Source organism: Bos indicus, chromosome 2, assembly GCF_029378745.1.
Source record: "Bos indicus isolate NIAB-ARS_2022 breed Sahiwal x Tharparkar chromosome 2, NIAB-ARS_B.indTharparkar_mat_pri_1.0, whole genome shotgun sequence".
NCBI lineage: Eukaryota > Metazoa > Chordata > Mammalia > Artiodactyla > Bovidae > Bos > Bos indicus.
Genome location: NC_091761.1, coordinates 30,859,614 through 30,885,467, shown reverse-complemented (window position 1 = coordinate 30,885,467; position 25,854 = coordinate 30,859,614). Strand labels below are relative to the sequence as shown.

General features: G+C 35.5%; 1 protein-coding gene across 3 annotated transcripts in view; it reads left to right on the top strand.

Moving 5' to 3' along the window:
* Positions 1-25,854, top strand: part of SCN2A (sodium voltage-gated channel alpha subunit 2) — a 144,286-nt gene that overhangs the window by 107,050 nt on the left and 11,382 nt on the right. For all 3 annotated transcript variants that reach the window (XM_070803948.1, XM_019971714.2, XM_070803960.1), the window contains 6 exons: positions 11,929-12,049; positions 15,992-16,146; positions 17,298-17,471; positions 20,919-21,041; positions 22,236-22,517; positions 23,781-23,834. In XM_070803948.1, coding sequence (XP_070660049.1) covers positions 11,929-12,049; positions 15,992-16,146; positions 17,298-17,471; positions 20,919-21,041; positions 22,236-22,517; positions 23,781-23,834 — 909 coding nt within the window. The remainder of the gene's footprint in view (positions 1-11,928; positions 12,050-15,991; positions 16,147-17,297; positions 17,472-20,918; positions 21,042-22,235; positions 22,518-23,780; positions 23,835-25,854) is intronic.

Genomic DNA, 25,854 nt, shown 5'->3' with positions numbered 1-25,854 from the left:
GGTTATTTATTTGACTTTTTTCTTGTTTCTTGAGGTGTGCCTGTATTGCTATGAACTTTCCCCTTAGGACTGCTTTTACTGTGTCCCACAGGTTTTGGGTTGTTGTGTTTTCATTTTCATTCGTTTCTATGCAAATTTTGATTTCTTTTTTGATTTCTTCTGTGATTTGTTGGTTATTCAGCAGGGTGTTGTTCATCCTCCATATGTTGGAATTTTTAATAGTTTTTCTCCTGTAATTGAGATCTAATCTTACTGCATTGTGGTCAGAAAAGATGCTTGGAATGATTTCTATTTTTTTGAATTTACCAAGGCTAGCTTTATGGCCCAGGATGTGATCTATCCTGGAGAAGGTTCCATGTGCGCTTGAGAAAAAGGTGAAATTCATTGTTTGGGGATGAAATGTCCTATAGATATCAATTAGGTCTAACTGGTCTATTGTATCGTTTAAAGTTTGTGTTTCCTTGTTAATTTTCTGTTTAGTTGATCTATCCATAGGTGTGAGTGGGGTATTAAAGTCTCCCACTATTATTGTGTTATTGTTAATTTCTCCTTTCATACTTGTTAGCATTTGTCTTACATACTGCGGTGCTCCCGTGTTGGGTGCATATATGTTTATAATTGTTATATCTTCTTCTTGGATTGATCCTTTGATCATTATGTAGTGACCTTCTTTGTCTCTTTTCACAGCCTTTGTTTTAAAGTCTATTTTATCTGATATGAGTATTGCTACTCCTGCTTTCTTTTGGTCCCTATTTGCATGGAAAATCTTTTTCCAGCCCTTCACTTTCAGTCTGTATGTGTCCCCTGTTTTGAGGTGGGTCTCCTGTAGACAACATATGTAAGGGTCTTGTTTTTGTATCCATTCAGCCAGTCTTTGTCTTTTGGTTGGGGCATTCAACCCATTTACGTTTAAGGTAATTACTGATAAGTATGATCCCGTTGCCATTTACTTTATTGTTGGGGGTTCGAATTTATACACCATTTTTGTGTTTCCTGTCTAGAGAATATCCTTTAGTATTTGTTGGAGAGCTGGTTTGGTGGTACAGAATTCTCTCAGCTTTTGCTTGTCTGAGAAGCTTTTGATTTCTCCTTCATACTTGAATGAAATCCTTGCTGGGTACAATAATCTGGGCTGTAGGTTATTTTCTTTCATCATTTTAAGTATGTCTTGCCATTCCCTCCTGGCTTGAAGAGTTTCTATTGAAAGATCAGCTGTTATCCTTATGGGAATTCCCTTGTGTGTTATTTGTTGTTTTTCCCTTGCTGCTTTTAATATTTGTTCTTTGTGTTTGATCTTTGTTAATTTGATTAATATGTGTCTTGGGGTGTTTCGCCTTGGGTTTATCCTGTTTGGGATTCTCTGGGTTTCTTGGACTTGGGTGATTATTTCCTTCCCCATTTTAGGGAAGTTTTCAACTATTATCTCCTCAAGTATTTTCTCATGGTCTTTCTTTTTGTCTTCTTCTTCTGGAACCCCTATGATTCGAATGTTGTAGCGTTTAATATTGTCCTGGAGGTCTCTGAGATTGTCCTCATTTCTTTTAATTCGTTTTTCTTTTATTCTCTCTGATTCATTTATTTCTACCATTCTATCTTCTAATTCACTAATCCTATCTTCTGCCTCTGTTATTCTACTATTTGTTGCCTCCAGAGTGTTTTTAATTTCATTTATTGCATTATTCATTATATATTGACTCTTTTTTATTTCTTCTAGGTCCTTGTTAAACCTTTCTTGCATCTTCTCAATCCTTGTCTCCAAGCTATTTATCTGTGATTCCATTTTAATTTCAAGATTTTGGATCAATTTCACTATCATTATTCGGAATTCTTTATCAGGTAGATTCCCTATCTCTTCCTCTTTTGTTTGGTTTGGTGGGCATTTATCCTGTTCCTTTATCTGCTGGCTATTCCTCTGTCTCTTCATCTTGTTTAAATTGCTGAGTTTGGGGTGTCCTTTCTGTATTCTGGCAGTTTGTGGAGTTCTCTTTATTGTGGCTTTTCCTCGCTGTGTGTGGGTTTGTACAGGTGGCTTGTCAAGGTTTCCTGGTTAGGGAAGCTTGTGTCGGTGTTCTGATGGGTGGAGCTGTATTTCTTCTCTTTGTTCAGTCTCGCTGTGGGGAGGGAGGGAGGGATGCTGCAAACAAATAACACTGGTGTGCGCTCGCAGTGCCTCAGCCACACTGGGTCTGCCCCCGCTCACGGCGCGTGTAGCCTCCCTGCCCACACTGCTTGGGCTCTAGGTTGTTCCGCCGGGAACAATTCGAGGCTGGCCCTGGGTTGCATGTACCTCCCAGGTCCAAGCTGCTCAGGTTCAGGCACTCGGGTAGTCCTCAGAGGCACAGACTCAGTTGGGCCTGAGTTTTGTGCTCTTCCCAGGTCCGAGCAGCTCAAGTGATGAGGTGTTTGGCGAGCGCCAATGCTGCGACTTATCGCCTCCCCGCCACTCGGTTATCTGGGTGTAAAACCGGCGCACCTTCTCAGGCAGATGTTAACCATCCAGACCCCCAAAAAGTTTTAGTTAGCAAAGAAGCCTGCTTACAGTTTTATAGATAATGTCTCTCTGGGGCTGCGATTGCCCCCTTCCGGCTCTGGCTGCCTGTCACCGGAGGGGGAAGGTCTCTGTTCAATTCTTTGTTCCGTGCGCGGGCCTGGCGGTCTTAGGTTAGGGATGGCTTTTCGCGTGGTAGATATCCCACAGTCTGGTTTGCTAGCCCAAATTATTTCGCTCAGATAGTGCTCAGGGTATTCAGGCCAGATTCTTACTCTAAGCGATGCAGCCCGCGCTGCACCTCCCTGCCCAGCCCCCGCTTGGTAATGGCGCGTGCAGGTGTCTGCGCTGCTTCTCCACTGGGGGAGTTACCATAGGACTCGCAGTCTTCGAGTTTTAATTGTTTATTTATTTTTTCTTCCTGTTATGTTGCCCTCTGTGCTTCCAAAGCTCGGCACAGATTCGGCAGTGAGAAGGTTTCCTGTTGTTTGGAAACGTCTCTCTTTTTAAGACTCCCTTCCCGGGACGGAACTCCGTCCCTCCCTCTTTTGTCTCTTTTTTTGTCTTTTATATTTTTTCCTACCTCCTTTCGAAGAGTTGGGTTGCTTTTCTGGGTGCCTGATGTCCTCTGCCAGCATTCAGAAGTTGTTTTGTGGAATTTACTCGACGTTTAAATGCTCTTTTGATGAATTTGTGGGGGAGAAAGTGTTCTCCCCGTCCTACTCCTCCGCCATCTTGGCTCCTCCTCCTGCCTGCAGATTCTTTACCATCTGAGCCATGAGGGAAGCCCAGACACTAAAGTCAGCATTTAGAAAATAGAATTGGGTTATTAAATTTTATTTTATTTATTTTTTTTCCCGTCTTTTTTTTTTAATTTTATTTTATTTTTAAACTTTACATAATTGTATTAGTTTTGCCAAATATCAAAATGAATCCGCCACAGGTATACATGTGTTCCCCATCCTGAACCCTCCTCCCTCCTCCCTCCCCATATGTAGTCCCCTCTCATCATTTTACCTAATAGTAAATATCTCCTTTAGAGTAAGGGAGGTCAAATTTTATTTTTATGTATGTTTAATTTAGCTCAGCTGGCAAAGAATCCGCCTGCAGTGCAGGAGACCCCAGTTTAATTCCTGGGTCTGGAAGATCCCCTGGAGAAGGGAGAGGCTACCCACTCCAGTGTTCTTGGGCTTCCCTGGTGGTTCAGACGATAAAGAATCCACCTGCTGTGTGGGAGACCTGGATTCAATCCCTGGGTTGGGAAGATCCCCTGGAGGAGGGCATGGCAACCCACTCCAGTATTCTTGTCTGAAGAATCCCCATGGACAGAGGAGCCTGGTGGGCTATAGTCCATGGGGCCACAGAGTTGGATATGACTGAGCAACTAGGCACAGCACAGCACATGTTTAATTTATGGTGTTAACTAAAAATTAATTATGAAGAATCAAATGTTGACGTCACCAGTCCATTTAAACCTTTGGCTAAGTTTGAGTATCTTTTGAGGTAGGATAACTTGACATTCACTATTCTTAATTTTCAGAAATTTTAAAACCTCAAACTTCTCCAAAATAGCATGTATTTTGCCTCATCTCAAACCGTTGTGTTTCACATTAGAGAAATATCTAGTAAGGTGGGGCTTATAGTAGGAAAAATCAAAACTCTCTTCTCAGTTTCTCTTGTAAACATTAGACTTTTTCATGTGTTTTCCATTTGAGTTAGGTATTCCAAAATAACACACGTGAAGTCACTACTTTGGAATTGGAGGCAGAGAGCTGATCTGCCAGTTGAAAGTAGAATTATTTTGTTGTTTTAGCTGTGGAGTCTTTTCAGTACTTGTGTAGAGATTGCTACTTGTGTTTTAAAATTTATTATTTGGTAAAATTTTCAATTATGGCTTTATGTAAAACTTCTTAAATATAAACTCATAAACAAATAAAGGATTAGAGCAATAGCCTAGAAGGGCCTATGTTCAAGTTACAATCTTCTGGCATTTGGTAACTCTATACTAGAAAACAAAAGAGAACTGAAATAAGTATCCAAGAATTACAAGTATTCCCACCTGAGATATCTTTTTAGGGTTCTGCCTTCAAGTTACTTTTGTCCGGTCATTTTCTTAATTAGTAGGGTTGGATTTTGGTATTAAGTATCACATGTGAAGTATTAACAAATGGAATAAGATATTTATACTAAATGATATTCTTTCTAACTGATTTGAAATATTAAAGGAAAAAAATGGAGCACCTTTTAATTTTTGGAATGCCTATAATGAATCCCTTCTTATAAGGCAGACTAACCAAGTGGACACAGAGGTTATTTAGGTGTTGGAACTAAATCCTCTTCTATTTTATCTTTGCCAAATTTGTGTGATTCTTTGACAGCTTTCTGTAGATTCTCTAGAGTATATCATTTTAAATTCATATGGTAATTGTATGCTTTAACTCAAGTTACTTTGACCGTATGTAATGTCATTCCTTTCATACTTTTGATTTCCAATGCTTGATTTCTTTTATAGAGTTTTAATAATTTAAGCCATGCTTGAATGATTATTTTTCAAAGTAAAATTTATTAGTGCAATATAGTGACCTTCACTGCTTACCGTTCTTACTTCTCACAGGGGTAAAAGCAAGCTGGAGCCATCAAGAATGCAGCTCTGGTGTTTTTTAACCAGCCAGAGACTTCTGCCACCACTTTTACCCAGGTTACCTAAGCAAATTGTACATATATAAATATGATTAGTTTCTAAATGAATTTTGACTGGCCTGCATGTTACTCAGCTACATTCCTTGCCCATCCATTGGCAGTAAAATAAAAACATGCACAGCTGCTCTTATGCTGAGTCATAAAGCATGGTCAGGCAAGTCTGGCAACCCTAACTTTTTAAAAACTGAGGTAGCTGCTAATTTTCTTACATAGATTTTTATAGAAATTACATTCAGTGAAAAATAAAAGTGCATGCGTTTATAGATTATTTAATTCCATTTAACATTACAGAGTTTTGAACATGCTGAGGGTCTAAAGGAGAAATATAAGGTACTCTTTGAAAAGCTCTTGCAGGACGCTTTCACTCCTCTGCCCTTTTCTTAAGTAAATGAAACCCTTATGAGTGTACTTTGTTGGTAATTTGTTGTTCAGTGTCATATTAAATTTTTCTGAAGGGTAATCTGCAAGTTAGAGCAATCCCTTATTCATGTGCAAACTTTCTGAAGGATGTTTTAATGTGATAATAATGTAAATGGAATGTTATGGTTTTGCTGCCAGCAGCACTGGTACAATTTTTATCTGCTTCATTTCAGAGAAAATGGTATTGCTCTATTTAGCACTTGACCAAGAGTATTTTGCCTTTAGAATACAATTCTCCTGGAGAATCTGTTGATATTTACCCCTAAAACTCCTGAAAATGAAAGAAAAGGAAATGAATTTCTTTTGTACACCAAAAAGGAAAGATAGGAAGGAAAGAAGGAAGGAAGAAAAAGAAACAAACAGAAATGTTATAGATGGTATATTCACTCTGAAAAAAGATCTGAAATCTACTTTCTTCATTGTATTGCTCCTCTATACTTTGTGTTTTTGTCTCTCTTTTATTTCATCTAGAACTTCTGGGAAACTTTCTCTTAAAGAATATTATTCAAATATATCATGCAACGCAAACTCATATAGAAAGAAAACCAATGTGAACTCTACTCCTTTCATATTTACTAAATGAAGGGACCTACTAGTCATTCAGCTAAGGCAGTGAGTGTAACACCATTCTCTAGGCTCCATTTAGCAGAACTTTCATTTTCTGATGTTTAAATCACAGTTTTCTCCTAAAATATGTTAACCAAATTGTTCAACCCAATTTAATTTCTTTCAAGAAATGTTAATTAAATGCTTTGTAATTTAGATGCAGTTCCCTCTCCTTCTGCCATTAAAAGCATAAAACAACCCTAACATAAGCACATTTGGCTCTTTGGGTGGAGCAACAATCATGGATTTGGGGGAGCATTTTTTAAAAATATTTCGGAACAAAATATTCAGTCACCGGCACTCTACATTAATGAAAGATAATGCCCTCTATACTGGAGGAATGAGACCAATATCACTAATCATATAAATTAAGACCCCAAATAAAACAGATACCCATATACACAGTAACTAGACAGAATTATTTTTTCCTGTTATGCATTAATTCTTCAGAAAAGTATGAAATTTGACTCCTTAAGATAATAGCTTCTTTTTCCTGGTTTCTTAGAAAGAGGTAAGATTAGTTTTCCTATTCTCTGTGTTATTATTGTTGTTTAGTTGCTAAGTCATGTACAACTCTTTTGTGACCCCACGGAATGTAGCCCACCAGGCTCTTCTGTCCATGGGATTTCCCAGGCAAGAATACTGGAGTATGTTGCCATTTCCTTCTCCAGGGGATCTTCCCAACCCTAGTCTCCTGCACTGGCCGGCAGATTCTTCACCACTGGGCCACCAGAGAAGCCCTAAGAGAGCAGTATACTGAACTCTAGTACAAGGAGTAGGAAAGGAGAGAAGGCTGTGTAGAGAAGGTTTGGGTAAGCAGTGGTAGAATGGTTTCAGTAAAAACTCATCTATAATTTTATCCTGGAGAACATATAAATCTTCAAGGGAAAGTTTTCCAGTGGGATAGTGATTAAAGGATTTTTAAAAAGCTCTAAATATCCTTAATGTAAGCAAAAAAAAGTTGACCAAACATGAGTCTTTGGGACTGAAGGATTATTTTTGCCATCCCAAGAAAGATATTTAAAGCTTTGCTATTTATGGATTACAGAATTTTGTAACATGTCTGTTATAAAGACAAAAATGATTATTTGAATAATGTAAAACGATGATAATAACAGTTTTGATTTTGCTTTTCCTCACTAAGAAGAATAATTCCTTTCTATTATTAATGTGTCACTTTGGCCTATCCTGTAGGAACCATAATCATCACTCTCATTACCTTGATATTAAGATTTTTCACATAAAATGACCTAGAATTCCTTAAGTATGGGCTAGCATTAGGATCCACATGGATCAAAGAATTGTCATTCTTGATGACCAAAATAGATATGGAATACTTGGTTTAATCTATATTTTAATTATCTTTTTTAAAAAAATCCCAATTTATTTTATTGACTAGGATTAGCATATACCTTTTGTCCAAATTATATACTTTATTTATTGATTACATTTTCTTAGAAATATCTTAACTTCATAATAAGAAAAAAAGTGTACCTTTGAAAAACTTAATAGAAAATGATGTTTTCTGTCCCTTTTCTGTGTTATGTTTTAAAAAATGCTTCTACTTTCTGAAAGAAGGACTATGAGTTTGGCAGATTTCTGATAATAGTTTGTCAATGATATGGAAAGTAAAAGTTGGAAGTATAGTGTTTAAAAATAAGAAATGAAATATTGTATCTTGATATTTATTAGATCATTAACCAAAATACAATTCTGCCCTGCTTAACTCCTAAGATTATGGTGACCCAGCACTTTGAGGAACCTAGCAGACGTTCAGTAGTAAGAACCCTGTAACATGAAATTTTCACTTAAAAAAAAAAGTTCAGCTAATATTTCACCTGAAAATAAATGATTGCCAATGCCAGGCATAGCAAATAATTCTCTGTGCATGTTTAATTTCTTGACTATCCTGACATTGGGGGACATCCATATTTTAAGGGTTGAGTAGGGAAGGGCTGTACTAACAGTATCATTCAGTTCACTTGTCTTCCAATAAATAAGCAAGATTATAATAAGGGAACCTAAACATCTAAATTTTACCAAAGCAAAGAACTGGTTTTATTTCTAACTGGTTAATTTTTTGCTCTCTTACTCATGTGGAATTTTGCAGTGAATTATGCCTACATTGGAAAATTTACAAAGAAGCTTTATTTGAAAGTTATTCTTTTAAGTATATGAGTACTAATAGTTCCATATAAATGATGTACATTTGACAATTCTAATTGGTGAATTTGTACTGTAGTTAGAATTAATCGTGATTATGACCTTACCTGAAGCTGAAAAGTTTTATATTCTTAATTTGACTCATTTGGATTTTATAGACTCTTTATGCATTTTATCTGTTTTAATTAACACATTTTATAATATTATGATATTTGCCTCATGTGATTTTAAGAAAGTCATTGAATTGTTGTCAGGAAAGGTTTTATAAATCAGAATTTCTTGCCTACATCTCAAGATTGTTATTTAAAGTAAGCTTTTTAATGAAATGTCCCAATGTATATTTAACTTTATATTAATACATATAAGAATATGACTATAACAAACTAATACTAAGTTCATGGTCATGACGCCTGGGAATCAACAGTATTCCAAGCACTATCTTGAACCTACAATGTTTAGTTACATATCACATCTACTAAATGTTTTAAATTGATAAAGATTGGCTTAACTCATGAATCATCAAATAGTTTTCTAGGGAATCCTAACAAAGTGGGATACAGAAGACCTTGAATCCAGCTACTAACTCAGTATGCCTTTTGACAAGATAATTAAAGCCACATTTCTTTCTCTAAGTAGACACTGGATTGGTTGGTGTTGAGGATTAATGTGTACCCTAGCTTTTTAATTTGTAGAGCAAGTAAAGGTATTCAAGTAATACATGTAACAGGTAGTTCCTGTGCTCTTCCACTTGAGGAGGAAGATGAAGAAGGATAAGATTTCCTTAGAGAGACTCCATTCACTGCTGGGATTGTAGATCCATGTACATAGAGTAGAAGGAGGGAAAACATTGTCAAAATGAGTTAGTGTTAGTTTTCCTGACTCCAGAATTAAAGTACAGTTTATTTATTTAATAGTTTATTTTATAGTTTCATCTTAGGTCTGATTAATTGGAAGCCTGATGTTTAGACAGCACTTCATTACTTACGCAAGTTAGAATCTGAAAGAGATTTGTGTTTCTCTGTACTAACATGAGAATGTTATGTGTATTCCCTTGAATGTGAATATAAAAGATAGGAGGTGTTAGAAGTACTTAGTGGTAGAACAAAAGAGTTCCTGAGTTGGGTATTCATTCATTTATTCAAGGAACATCTATTAAACACAAACATTAGCAATAGTTCCTAGGGATCAGAGATGGCCAAAACATGATCTTTGCTTCAGAGGGTTAAGCTAGTGAGATACATATTCTAGAAACACAAAACTTTTATGTTGCACCTTTAAAAAATAATCTGACCTCTAACTATACAAATATCTGACTTCAATTAGAAAAATATCTAGTAATTCAGTGTCGGTACTAAGACACCACATTAAACGAAAGGTATTGTAGTTGATGCTACAGAGATCATCTGGAAACTTTTGAATATTTTAAACCAAAATTCCATGGAATGTTGTCTGGTGACTTCTGCTAGTCACTATCAAGGACTAGCCTTCATTCTGTTACGAAGAAGCTCCTTCATTCATTCATTTTTAATTATTAAATTAACTTTAATTGGAAAATAATTACAATATTGTGATGATTTTTGCCATACATCAACATGAGTCAGCCACTGGTATACCTTTTTCCCTCTATCCTGACCCTCCCTCCCACCTTCCCTAAAGAATATTTATAGAGTACCTGAGCTATATATACCTAGCACTGCTGCAAGTTCTGATGCAGCCATTCACCAGTATGGAGCGCCCTGAAAATGGATCATCAAAGAAATTCTCTAGGGAATCCTGGCAAAGTGGGGTACAGTAAGCCTAGAATCATCCCCTAATCCCTAACCAACCCGTAATTGAAGTGTGATCCTTTTTCCTAAAAAGAATGTTTTCCATTTCTTGTTTGGGCTGTTTGTAGTTAGATTAGATATAACTAAGCTTCACTTATTCTGATTACCTATGTCATGTTTCAATATCCAGTAAATAATATGATCAATATTTCAGGTCCCAAATACTATAACATCTTCATGTAAATAAAATTGATAGGATAATTTAGCTATAAAGGATAGGAAATTATAAAAAGTCATGTAATATTTCTTCTTAGAATACTGTACATTCAAATTCTAAAAACAAAGATATTATAATTAAGTATCCGTCCAGTGTTATGATATAATTGGTAGTAGAAAAAGAAATCAATAAACTTCAAGTGCCTTATAATATATAATCCTTAATTTTAAATGGTTTGGTTGAATTTAAAAATAACCCTGAACTAGTTTTAATGGAGGAGACATATGATATTTTTGCTTCTATCAGTGGTATTGTTAAATTACACACAGAAGTATTTTCTGTTATATCTATAGTGTATATAAATATGCTTACTTTATCAGTACCACTATGCCAAGGAAATATTTCATATAAAGAAAATTATTTTCAGAAAATAAAGGAACCAGATTCTTAGGGAAATCTATAGAACCCTTAGCCCAAATATAAATCAAATGTTTCTAGTACTGACTACAACATCTATTTTAGAATGGGTTCAACATACTTCAATGTGCATTTTATCATGTGCTTACCTCATCCCCTTTATAAAGTAGCTCCTATCAGCTCAGCCATTTCCTAATGTTATACACTAATAGTAATAACATTGTAACAGGTCCGAGAATGCTGTGGCCCAAACTACTCTGATTCCATGTGGCACTCATACCTGGCCCTGTGTCGTTCCTGCAGCATTTTAAGACCGGGTTAAAGACTGGATCCCTTCATTTATGCTGATCCCATGAACGACCTGACTTGGCTAAAGTTTATTGCATTTCAAGATTTAAAACAACTTCTTTCTATTATATTTTTCTTTTGGTGGTATTTGATTTAACTTAAAGGAAAACAAAACAACAACCAAAGATTCATTTCTGCCTTTATTAACTGGAGAGGTAAGAGTGCCAGAGTAACAAGTAGTTTCCAAATGCACAATGAAACACAGGAGTGCATTGGCCAAAGAGAATGCAAACAATCGGCTCTTGCTATAAAGCTAACAATGTGCTGCTCTTTTCAGAATTAGAAAATTAGAGAATATGTTTAATAACAACCAGTGGTATATGTTTTCATGTCAATGAAAAGTGGATAAATTTAGACTTTGCTGTTTATGTGCGTTTGATCAAATCTTTTCTGCATTTGACATGAAAATACACTTGTGCAGCTTCTGTTGGTTGGGTCACAATTTTAGAATAAAACCACCTAAACTACTTCACAAAAGCGAGATCGCAGACTACCATACGACTCTGGCAGCTTATGTAAGCTCTGCATGATTTTATTTCAGAATCTCTCTCTATAAAGGAGCTTAATCAAAGATTACTTAAGTGGTTAGCACCACATTTTTAAAGAAAAAAAAATACTGTGGTGCTGAATCTAATCTTGTGACCCCCCACCTCTACCAAAGCAGACTGGCATTATGTTTAAGAGATTCTTAAATTTCAGATCAAGGAAATGAATACAGAAGACTTAAGGGCACGCCTTTGGAATTTTTATATTATAGATTAAAGAAACTATTTTAAAAGCTTTTCTGTGGAATTGATTTTCAGAAGCTAAATGCAACTAGTTCATCTGAAGGCAGCACAGTTGATATAGGAGCTCCCGCTGAGGGGGAACAACCTGAAGCTGAGCCTGAAGAATCTCTGGAGCCTGAAGCCTGTTTTACGGAAGGTGAGGAACAGAGCATGTACGCTGCTTAGACCTCTCTGATCTAGCCGTCTCTTCCCTCCCTCCCTGGCTCGTTCTAACCCTCTATAGGTATCCAGCAACTGTACATTTACTTGTTTGTTTGTTGCTTTTTCTATATCAAAGCATAGATGATTTTTGAAAAATGAAGATTTAATTTATGGCATCAGATCCAGTTTTCTATTTTTGTGAATCCTGTTCTACTCTAAGAAATGCTGCTAACTATCTGGGTGTTTTTGGTGGCCTTGTAGATAGAATCTTTGATAGACAAGAAAACCCAATCATACATATTTCTCTCTGCCTTTAAAAAAATAAAAGAAAAAAATTTAAGTTGAAGGAGTAATTTATTGTTTACTGTTTTGTCAGGTTATAATGGTACGAATTGATTAATTTACATTTAAAGTGTCCATGAACACTTTGCCATTTGATACTGGAACACATTCTTAAATAAATGTGGTGGTTATGTTATTAAAAAGGAACTGTCCATGAATAACAATTACCTGTATCTGTCAAGGTCAAATATATATTATTAGTTCTGAATGATACTAGATAATCAATAATGAAATATCAAAATATACTGAGTGATACAGTATGGGGCACCACGTCACTGGAGTAATACTAAGAGGATTTTGTGAAGAAAGCTAAAATTATGTTATTTGAGGTGTGGATCAGTTATCTCTGGAACAATAATGTGTACCAAACCACTCAAAACTTATCATGTAACAAAAATCGTATCTTTGCTCACAAGCCCATGGCTGGCAAGATGATTTTGCTGATCTTGGTTGGGATTAGTCCTAGAGCCGAGATCTTAGATGAGACAATTGCCTGACTCAGCTCCATCCACACTCTGGCCCAGGCTTGTTCTCATGGTGAAAGCAAAGGAGTGAGAGAGGAAGCCTAAATGCCAAGCACTCGTCAATCCTCCACTTACATCAGGTTTTCTCAGTCCTGTTCACCAAAGCAAAAGTGCAATCCAGATTCAATGTGGGAGTGTACTACAAACAAAGAGGCATAAATATTAGTACAATAGCAGACCATGACAAATCTCTATTGTAGGTACAGAACTGTTTCTCTAAAACCCTAGGAATCACTTCATCCTTAACTCATTTTTTTGGTTAATATCTATTTAATAATTCATCCTATGTCTTAGCCCCAAATTCAATATCATATAATAAATGCTTAAACAAAAGTTTATTTTAATAATGATGATAGTAATGCTATTTAATTACAACTAATTCTAGAAGTGTTCCCTTCATTTTCATTTCATTTAAGAACATTAAAGCTGTTTAATTTGAACTTTAAGCTAATTTTAAAAATATGTGATTATGCAAGTGTCAAAATTGATGTCAATAGATTTAAGAGTTTTGCAGATGAGTACATTACATACACCTATTGCTTTTGGACTTGAATGCATTAGAGAAAACAAATATTTATGTATTCATTGTCAATTTTTAAATTATTTCAGAGGAAGAGATATTTTTTCAGCATGTAATGAGGGAAGCCACTTTTTTCTACTCTGTCTTCCAAAATTCTGCACATATATCAGTGAAGTTAGTTGATTTTGAAAAAAAATTATGACTTCACAAAACATTCAAGAGGTTAGATATATCACAAAAATAATTTATGTAGCATTAGTTGTTATTCTTTCCCAGACAATTAGCTTATTTTTAGGGTTACAATATATTAATAATAATATTTATGGTAATATCAACATTTGTTTTTTGTGAAGTTAAAAAACATTTCAGTATGAAGTATAACCAACCATAACATTATAGAACACAATAATAAAAAATATGTAGACACTCACCAACCAACGAGAAGGCAATGGCAACCCACTCCAGTGTTCTTGCCTGGAGAATCCCAGGGACGGGGGAGCCTGGTGGGCTGCCGTCTTTGGGGTCGCACAGAGTCGGACACGACTGAAGCGACTTAGCAGCAGCAGCACCACCACCAACCAACTTTAGCAGTTTGAATATTTTTGTTTTATTTGCTTCAGGTTTTTTGTTTAAGAATAAATCAGATACAGATTTGACCCCCTTTGGACCCTTTCCTTATCCCATCCTTTGCTTCCCTCTCAGAAATGAACCAGTGTCCCAAATTTAGCATTTATCCTTCCTGCTAACATTGATCTTTTTATATTGAACAGTATTTTTTCATCTCATATCCTCTTTAGGGGAAAAAAAAATAATAATTTCAGTTCCACCTAGTTCATTACAAATATTTTCAAGGCATGTTACTCTTCTTAATCCTTTGGGAGACAGAAATGTGAAAAAGATCACCCTCAAAGAAACAAGAAATATATGCTATTTATTTATTACTTGAAACACTAATAATATTTAAGAGGACTTCATTAAATTTTCATGAAACAAATTATATGATCTGGCTGACATTATAAAGTAGCATCTGATAAATATCTGTGCATTAAAATCTTATGCTTCTTCAAAATGAGGTTTCTACTTTTCTATTCCTTGAACAAGAGGTCTCTGTCAGAGTCAAACCTCTATGTCAGGAATCTTCTCTTTCTCACACCCCAGCGCCCCCATATACATGTGCTGCCAGGTCCTGTTACTTAGTAGACTCTTTTGCCCCTGACCATTGTCACCACCATCACCCTTGTTTTCACTTTCTTTCATGTTACATTGACTGAATCTTCTAGACTCTTGACTACCTGTCCATCTTTTGTCTTCTAGCCATCTGATGCCTTGTACAGGCATAGATCATTCTAAATCAATATTCTTATCAGGTAAATCTTCATAACTCCCAAATAAACCCTTTAGTGTTGTCCCCGTTAGATAGCACACAAAATCTAAGTTCTCTAACTGAATCTTTCAGGTCCTTTTCAGATTGGCTCTAGCTGTCTTTTCTGGTGGTAATTCCCAATTTTCTGCTTCATACAATTTCCAAATTTCCCTGCCACCAGACTTTATTTATTTCATTGCTTCTCCATTCCTTTGCAGCTCTATGTATTAGAGCTGATTCTAACACATCCTTCAAAGTTTAACCCCCAATCCACTTCTGTACAGCTCAGTATTAGGAGTTAACCTGCTGGTAAACTCTAACAAGAGTTTTCTTTCTATAACTATGATATCTATGGACAAATCTTCCCTACTTGAAATGCATACTGTGTTTAGAGACACACTGCGTTTTGCATATTCTAGTATTATAATTGTCCAGTATAATTCCTTGAATAAACAAGTATGCAATAAATATTTGTTGAGAAGCCTTTGATCTAGTAAACCACAAAAGTGTTTGTTACCTTATTGCTGATAATGGCTGGAGTTGCAGAAACATACATATTCAATAATAGTAGGATCTTTATATCAATTCTTGTTTATCTCTGGTTATCTTATTTAGAGAAGTATTATGAAACTTTCCAAAATTCTATTTAGTGAAGTCGCTCAGTCGTGTCTGACCCTTTGCGATCCCATGGACTGTAGCCTACCAGGCTCCTCCATCCATGGAATTTTCCAGGCAAGAGTACTAGAGTGGGCTGCCATTTCCTTCTCCAGGGAAAATTTTATTTACTTGTGACTAAAAGGGAAATGTTTACATTGTATCATTAAGTGAACTAATTAGAAATCACATATAAAGTTCAAATATGAGTGGAATTATAGGATAGGGATAGGATGGAAATACTAACCTTTGGTGATTTCTTTCTTTCTCTTGTTCTGTACTGAGGTTTTATAATGTAATACATTATACTATATTATTAGACCATTATAATAGCCCCATAAGCACTAAAAAATAGTTTTTGGATGAATGATTTTAAAATGTGTAGATGATTTCTATGTCTACAAGTGAAAGCCATCTTAAAAAATAAAGTTATTTATAATGTATCAGGTAATAATGTAGGTGAATCTCCCACCCACACAAATATGCATAATCAAAGAGTGATATTTTTTCTTCATTTGCTTTGACATATTTTAGACTGTGTGCGGAAGTTTAAGTGTTGTCAGATAAGCATAGAAGAAGGCAAAGGGAAACTCTGGTGGAACTTGAGAAAAACTTGCTATAAGATAGTGGAGCATAACTGGTTCGAAACCTTCATTGTCTTCATGATTCTGGTCAGCAGTGGGGCACTGGTAGGTAACATGATCTGCTCCTTTACTTTTACCTGAAACCCTTTACCTTTCCCCTCAATCAACCTCCTATTGCACAAAAAGGTGTTTTCACAAGAAGGTGTTTGTGAAGATGAGAGACATTGTATGATATTTTTAGCACAGTGTGAGAGGCTCGCTAAGTAGCAACTTTTATTGTTCTGCCATAGGCCTGAGATTGAATCAAATTTAGATCAGTATGATTTTTTGTGAATATTTAAAGTATGACCTTCTAACTTTTAGTCATCAGAACCAGTTCCTATTAAGAATCAATATGTAGACAGGGTATGGGATTATCAGCTAAGTATCAATCTGCTTAGCATAAACTCCATTGCTCTGTTCATGCCAGTTCACTAGGGCCATCCACATTGAAGGGTAAATAGATTAAATTACCCACAAGCCGCAAAGTGAGATCATTACAGACTTATTTTATATCTGATTTCACTCAACAGAATGGTCAAAAAACCAACAAAAATAAAAACCAATTTCTCCTTTCTCCTTGATCCAGATCACCAAGTCCTGATAGTTTTTCCTGTAAAAGGATTGAATTATTAATAGACAAATGCTCTTTTCATTCCAGAAGACCCAGGGACTCCTGCAAATGAGTTCCCTTGCCCTTTCCAAAGAGCTCTGCAGAATAGTGGCAAAGGGAGGTTGCCACTAAGGGACAACTATATTCATGCTCAGATTGAGCTAGAGAGATAGAGAAAGCAAAAGACTAATCCCTGCCCCTTCCCCAAGCTAAGGGGACTCTTTGTCTTACATTTTCATCACTAAATGGGTTTAGGGTTACAGTCAAGCAACTCTGCACTGAGCAAAGCATATATGCTCGCAGATGGTTTTGTGCCTCCTATTGTAGACAGAAGCAGCTGGCAGTGTCTCAAAAATTTTAAGCTCTGATGGGATATCCTGATACCAAAATTTAAAGATTATTTGAATTAATTTGTTGGCTGAAATGCCCAGTTAAGAGTCACTTGCATACAGACAACTATAGAGCAAAATGCAGCTCTGGGAAGCATGAAGTCTTCCAGCCTTAGGCGCCTGAAAAGATGCTTGCAAGCATGAGTTTTTCTAATAAAATACCAATTAGAGACAGTTTATGACAATGAAATTCAATGGAGTTTTTTCACTTACAGGCCTTTGAAGATATATATATTGAACAGCGAAAAACCATTAAGACCATGTTAGAATATGCTGACAAAGTTTTCACTTATATATTCATCCTGGAAATGCTTCTCAAGTGGGTTGCATATGGCTTTCAAGTGTATTTTACCAATGCCTGGTGCTGGTTAGATTTCCTGATCGTCGATGTGAGTATTCTGCATGTTATTGTTTCATTTCACTGGCATGTGAATGGTAACTTCTAGTCCTTGCTTGGTGTCTGGCACACAGTAGGCACTCAGTACAACTGCAGGACCCCAAATATAAATGATGGGTCCCATCTTCCCAATAAGAAAATGTCCCAAAGCATTTTTTGCCAGAGTTTCACAGACAAAATAGTTAAATTAATATTTAAAATCCCAAGTTACACAAAGGAATATATAAATGTAGAAGTTTTGCTTTATCACTCTCACATATAACTGTATTTAAATTCTTCACGGGCATCTTTGATGTTCACATTTTTGTCGTCTCCAGAACCTGTTGCAAAGTGTGTCCTGTAGGTGTATTAGTAATCACAAAGGAATATGAAAGTCCAAGTAGCAAGAGACATTTCTTGATTTATATGATTATAGAAACAGATTAGCTATGAGCCAATTACTTAAGAGTTTTATGAAACTATATTGGTGTTGAAAATAATATATTAATAAGATGCAGTGCCAGAAAGTAAGAGGCTTTAAAAATATGAATATGAGTTTATTCCCTTACTTTTGAGGGAAATTTTTGAAGAAGATCTTAACCAGACAAAATTTTAAAAATCAATTTTATTTAATTTTGAAGATATGCTTCTTAAATGCCTTTAAATTAATAGTTAATTTTGTCTAGAAATTTAAGGCCTTTTGTCTAGGAAAAAACTAGGAGAGCCAGAGGGAACAAGGGCCAGGAAACCTGGAGGGAGGGAATAGAATGATACTCAGATTAATTAAGAAGAAAGACACTGAAATTTTTAGGAAAGAAAAATGTGTGTTTTAAGTACTGAACTTTAAGATAATATTCTGTTGATTATAATAACTCCTTGGCAATTAAAGAAATATTATGATATATAAAATTTACATATACCAGAAAAAGAGAAAAATGGACTCTTTCACGGAGAAAGTTAGTTTTTATAGTTGTAGGTGAAAAAAATTCAACTTAATTTAGTAGGAGCTTTCTAGTCACCAAACAATTAAATTTATAAGAAATAAAGAGATTTCTTTGAATTTAAGAGACTAAAATATCTTTTCCTTTTGCTGAATCTGCATAAAGCAAGCCTATTATTTATATTAACATATAAAGCCACATGCAGAATTATATCAAAAGTTTACTGGTGATAAAATGACAATAATACTTTAAATCACATGTGTTTGAGCACTACGAGCAAAAGAAAAACATACCATGACAATACCAGTTCTTTTATTTGTATAATGAGATTATGGATGATACTTTATTTTCTGTCTGTGGTTATGATACACTGTAAATTTTTAATAAACATATCTTATGTTTACTATATCCATGTAATAATAAAGGCATTAAGTCAACACTACCTAAATATAAAGAAAATCTTAAGAGAAATGTGTGAGCTGCTGTTCATGTTACCTAGTGTATTCTGATGTTTACCTTCTTGGATTTAAGAAAATTATTATGATAATACATTAAGCTAATTAATGCCTTGATTTATATCAAACATGTTTATCAATCATCTATTTTGTATGGAAGAGGCAAATATGTATGCCATTTTCTGGGCCTATGGGAGCTTACAGGCAAGTAGTGAGGATAGATATGTATACAATGAGAAGATGACATCTCTATTAGAAGTTTCATCTGCTTCGCTGAGGAAGAAGCACAGGCTTCATGAGGGCAGTGCAATGTGAACTGGCATTTGAAGGATGTCAGTGTCAGCAGGTACAGATGAAGCAAGGGCATCAAAGCCTTGAAGACACTGCTACATGCCAAGCAGGGCTTGTTCAACCACCAAGTAGTCCTATAGGATAAGTTCTGTGCCACAGGGTGAGGAAGAGTAATTGGTTGATACTTTGTAATTGGTTGATAAGAAACTTAAGTTGGAGAAGAGATTGAAGGACCTGAGATGCCATTCAAAGAGATTTATTAATAGATCTATGATTTAGTGATTGAATAAAGAAGCTATTGAAGAGTTCTCGAAGATACTCTTCTGTTCAAAAGTATCTATGGAAAGTGAAAAGAAAAGCTCACCCAAGAAATTTGCTGGAGATGTCAGTGATGGAATGGAAGAAAATTACTATTTAGAGGCCAAAAAAAGAAGACCAGAAAGAGAAGATCTACATGTATCTCCTTTTCATATTTAGCAACACAAGACACATAAAATTGAATGTTTACTACTTCTTTAGCCAATAAATACTGTCCCTGTTCACAATTTTTTTCTTATGTCTAACTTTTATTTTTCATTCTTTAATTTATACCTATCTCTTTTTCATTCTGTCTTCAGAGAAGATAAGGTACTATAAGTCCTCATGTTTTATACCTAGAAAATCTTCACAATAAATGATAATTCAGTAACTTTATCTTTCATTTGTCTTTGAAGAGATTTGCAAAGCCTAAAAATTTAGATTTTAGGAAAAATATAGAACCTCCTTAAGACAATTTTATAGATTAAATTTTTCCAAATTTAATGGTTTTTCTATTTCATATTACATGTGCAAAATTAGTTTGAATAAGTCAAGTTGTGTTGTAAAATATTTTTATGTGCCTCATTTACTTCTCTTAAAAAATGTAATACCACTAACACCATATTCTTAAAAGCTATATTACACATCTGTTCTCATTTTCCTGCTTTTGAAATTCAGGTGCACTTTAGGAGAAAATATCTTTTCTTTAGCTTATATAGTTTCAATGGGTTTTCTATGTATTTTCAAAGGAAATTAGACATTTCTGTGCCACCTGTGGCAGTTATTCTTTTCCTTTTTCGCTGTAATGTTACAACTTATATCAACTACATTAGCCATCAGTATAAATAAGAAAACATTGTTCTGACAATTTCTAATTAGTTATACTAAAATCTCAACTTTTAAACTTAATGATTTCAATTTTCCCTAATGAATGATCTTAGGCCTTCACACTGACATTTACAAGACTAAAGCACTTTTAGAAATCTAGATCTTTCTGAGTGTGTTTATATTCAGCGTCAACTGTGTCTTGCATACTTTTCTTGCATACTTGTACTAGGTTTTCTTTTCTCTTTCAGGTCTGCTAAATAATATGAGAAATGATAAAGTTTTATAAATCTATAGATGAAAATTTCATTTTGGTGTCATTCTTTTTCTTTCTTTACATTTAACTCTTTTAAATTTTCTTGTCAAGAATCTTGATAAAAAGAGCATATATTGCTGCTGCTTTTTCATTAAGTTTATAGCAATGGTTCTCAAAGTGTGGTTCACTGGCCAGTATCATTAAGCTTAAGTGGGAACTTAAGGAAATGCAAATTCTCAGGTCTCATCCGAACCTTGGCCAGCCATCTGTGTTTGCAACAAGTGATTTTGATGCTCACTAAGGTTTTGGAACTGGTTTATTGCATACAGCAAGGCTGAGTTGTGTAAGCTTTTTTGCCTATAAATAAGACAATTGTGTTGCTTTTTTCTGTATAGGTCTCATTGGTTAGCTTAACTGCAAATGCTTTGGGATACTCAGAACTTGGTGCCATCAAATCCCTCAGAACACTAAGAGCTCTGAGGCCGCTGAGAGCCTTATCCCGGTTTGAAGGAATGAGGGTAAGACCAAATGCTTTAGTATTTGTTGGAATTATAATTGAAAACAGGGTTTCCCTGATGGGTGAGGTGGTAAAGAATCTGCCTGCAATATGGGAGACCCAAGTTCCATCCCTGGGTCAGGAACATCCCTTGGAAAAGGGAATGGCTACCCACTCCAGTATTCTTGCCTGGAGAACTCCATGGACAGAGGAGCCTGGCGGGCTGCAGTCTATGGAGTCGCGAAGAGTCAGACACGACTAACACTTTCAGTATAAACTGCTGTTTTGAACCTTAGACGTGACACATCCAGGTTAAATTTGTCTTCTACATTCATATTCATGTAACCAATCAATCAGTAATATTTGTCAGACATCCATAAATGACACTGTTGGAGGCACTCACACAACATAATCCCTGAATGATGACTTCTAATTAGAAGCAATGAGATTGCTTCTACCTAGACTTTTTTACTCTGTGGGAAATTTCTAGCATGTTGTGTAGACTTCTGATGTGAGTCAACATTAGTTATGTTCATTCCAGTTTATAAATGTGAAGGAAATCCCACTCACTGTAATTTGAAACCACCAAATCATTCCTCATCGTTTTTCTTCCCTGCTCCATATGATGTCTTCTGAGCCTTTTAAAGTCCAACCCTGGCCTTTTTGCTCTCAAACAAAGGCTGAGCTAGCTAAAAAGTAGGTCAGCTGTGGAAATCTAACACTCATTTAGAAAGGTGGTACAAAGGAACCGGGTGGCATTTGTACTGCCAGTTGTCATCCCCTGAGGCATAAAACCTGAGACTACATACCCTCAGCACTGAGGAAATTATGATGCCCTGTCCAGGTAGGTTTGGCCATTCAAAAAGGAACTTTTAGGTGTTTTGTGATGTTTTAAAATAGTTACTTAGGATTTTCTTTGAATGTTGCAGACACAACCAGAAATGGATGATATATGGAGGTATATGTGCTTCTGTATTTGTGTGTGTATGGTATCATAGAAAGGAATGGCTAGCTATTAAATTCTTTTCAGCTTACCAATTTAAAAACCTGTTTTACAGTAGCTATCTTAATTTTTTAAAAAGAGAATCAAGCTTTCAGTACTAGAATGATTTTTATATTTTCTCTGTTGAGTTTTCATGTATAATGACCTACATTTCTAGTTCTTCCATAGATCTGACTCTCTTTTCACTTCTTCCCCATCTCACTGCTGTGCCAGGTCGTTGTCAATGCTCTTTTAGGAGCCATTCCATCCATAATGAATGTACTTCTGGTTTGCCTGATCTTTTGGTTGATATTCAGTATCATGGGAGTGAATCTTTTTGCTGGCAAGTTTTACCACTGTATTAACTACACCACTGGAGAAATGTTTGATGTCAGCGTGGTCAACAATTACAGCGAATGTAAGGCCCTCATAGATAGCAACCAAACTGCCCGGTGGAAGAACGTGAAAGTCAACTTTGATAATGTGGGACTTGGGTATCTTTCTCTGCTTCAAGTAGTAAGTAACCACTTTATTATTATTCACTGTGATGTGTTGCTAAAATGAATATAAAATTCTTCTTACTCATTGTTTGCAATACATATTTCCTTAAGCCCATCTGCCTAGATTCTTCCTTAATCATGGATGAACTGTCTTTTTTGCACCATGTTGGAGACTGGATGGCTATATAAAGTTTAAAGTCTCCCAGACTATGCCTTAGGTTTCCAGAACAAGTCTCTGTTACTGAAATTTCTACGTAGATTCCCACTGTCTTCCCCAATCTGAGCAAAGTAGAGGCATTGGCCCGAGGATGGGATTGGAAAGGTAGGGGAGGGGTGGTAGATTTCTGTCCTTTGCAGATACCAGACAGTATCTAAACCCTTGGCAAGTCTCCACTCACCCAACTTTCACGAACACCATAACCAGATATTCCCCTCACATGGACTCCTACCTTGATTTCCATCTTCCTGCCTGTTGCTTCAATGCTTTAAGATAGGGAGATTGCTCTCTTGCAAACAAAAACCTTCCTATCAAGTCTATTATGCCTGCTATAATTTCATAAAATTCCATTTAGCTTCTCAACTGACCATTCTAAGTCATGTTCACACGCTCCCTGAGTTGATCCACTAACACGATACCCAACACTAGATGAATTCTGCAGGGTCCTGTGGCATTAAGAAACTGAAAAACAAATGTGCATGACTTGTCTTCAGAATTACTATGTCTCTTCAACCAAAAATTTTAAAAAGTAAATTGGAGTTAGGTATAATAGTTTTTAGATTATAAAGTTTCTTCTTATAGAATAATTGCCTCAAAATAGTATATTTGGTAATTTCAAGAACAAACCATCATGATTGGTGGTTGGTGATAATATCATTTAGAAAAGATAAGCAGAAAAGACAACCTTAAGATCAAATAATGCAACATATTTTTCAGTTTGTCTGAAGGTAATACTATATACGTGAAATTATTTCATGTTGCATTCTTGTATATATACATAAGAGTCAAAGGTTGTTGATAATTGATTTTATGATAGCACATTGTTATAATCTATCATGATTTAAGTATAGATGTTAAAGTCACATAGAAAGATGTTATGAAATATGAAGGAAGGAATTTCAATGCATATGTTTTAAAACTTTGCCAAAAGATTTTAAATGTTAATTTCAAACTATTTTATATACCTGTTTTTGAATAAATCTTGGTTAATAAATCTGATATTTAGTCTCTTCCAGAATTATAATTTGGGGAAAAAAATTCAATGGTGTGACTTTTTTTCAGGCCACATTTAAAGGATGGATGGATATCATGTATGCAGCAGTTGATTCACGAAATGTAAGTCTATTTAGAGGAAAAACTGTTTAATTAGATCTAGTGACTATTTCTACAGTGTTGTAATTTACTGATATTGTCAATAAAATAAAACCATAGGTCAATTTATACAGAATATCTGCATTAGAAAAATAAAATATTCAACCTTACATTACTTCTTCCAGAACTTGATTTGAATGTATTTCTCTGTTCACTGTGAATGTTCTAACATATCTTTCCTAGTGTCTAGAATAGCAACTGGCACTTAAAAATTTGTAGATTCTATTTGTTCTATTTGTAAATAGAGATATTTTATTTTTGGTTCTAATAGTTCTAGCCATGAATTAAAAGCCCTTATAGGCGCTCTCTTCATCTGTCTCAGATTTCCTCCAGCTTTTGATATTCTTTTGTGATAGGAAAGTCTGAATAATGATAACAGAAAAAAAACAAATATAATCATATTTCTTTTCAGAAAGTAAGATTTTATGATAAAAAGGGCTTTCATAATGTATCTTACACACATCAGCACTTTTGAAATTTTTTGTGGTAATCTCCATATAATTTCTCACTATTTAACAATGAGGAGGGAAATCATGTTTTAAAAAAGAGATTGGTTTCTCATACATTGTCAGAGCATAGTAATTAAGCTCAGATGTTATATCCCTGACACCAAAAACATGTGGTAACTTAGAGAGAGTTCCTGAATTTTTTTCACCTTATTAAAAAAAAGAAACTATAAGAGCTTGACACCCTGCATTTTATCTCTTTTATTATCAGGAGTCCCATTTATAGGCTCTTTTGAATAATATTAATAATTTATAATTTATTACCACTCACTATGTTAAAGGCTTTCTTACATTATCTCATTTTCCAAAGTAGTTTCCTACCTATTTGATTAATTCAAAGTTCTCTCCACCTTTCTAATCAATAACCTACATGACATACAAATTACTTTAGGTTTCTTCCTTAATAACTTAGCAAACACTACTGTATTTTGTTGTTCAGATGCTCAGTCATGTCTGACTCTTTGCGTCCTTATGGACTGCAGCACACCAGGCTTCCCTGTCCTTCACTATCTCCCAGAGTTTGCTCAAACTCGTGTCCATTGAGTCTGTGATGCCATCCAACCATCTCATCCTCTATTGCCCCCTTTTTCTTCTGCCTTCAATCTTTCCCAGCATCAGGGTCTTTTCCAACAAGTCGGCTGTTTGTATCAGGTGGCCAAAGTATTGGAGCTTCAGCTTCAGCATCAGTCCTTCCAATGTTGATTTCCTTTAGGATTGACTGGTTTGATCTCCTTGCAGTCCAAGGGACTCTCAAGAGTCTTCTCCAGCACCACGGTTTGAAAGCATCGGTTCTTCAGAGGTCATACTAGTATATAATCCCTCAGCATTCAAACACCTTACAAAAGATGAAATTCACTTGGCTTCTAAAAGTATGGAAAGTTATTCACCCTTACTCTTGTTTAGTCAAGAGAGAAGTGCAAATTTAAACCAAAATTAAATATTACCTACATACTTTCCTGACTGGCAATATTTAAAAGTCTGACAATATCAAGTACTGCCAAGAACTGCAAGAACTCTGGTATGCTGGGGGTGGGGTGGGGGAATGGGAAAACGGGTAAATATTCCTTTAAAAGGCTCCCTGGTGACTCAGATGGTAAAGAATCCACCTGCAGTACAGAAGACCTGAGTTCGAACCCAGGTTCAGGAAGATCTCCTGGAGAAAAGAATAGCTACCCACGCCAGTATTTTTGCCTGGAGAATTCCATGGACAGAGGGGCCTGGCAGGCTACAGTCCATGGGATCGCAAAGTGTCTGATGCAACTAAGTGACTAACATGTTCACTTTCATTTCTTTAAAAGAGTTGAGCATTATCAACATTATTCATACTTAAAAAAAAAAAAAAAAACAGAACTGTGTTGGATAAGAAAGCACATCATTGTTACAGAAACAGTACTTAAGACCTGCTAAGTACAATGGATCAATAGACTCATTTTCAGAATGGAAAGATACTACTGATGTACTTATGTCAACACATATGG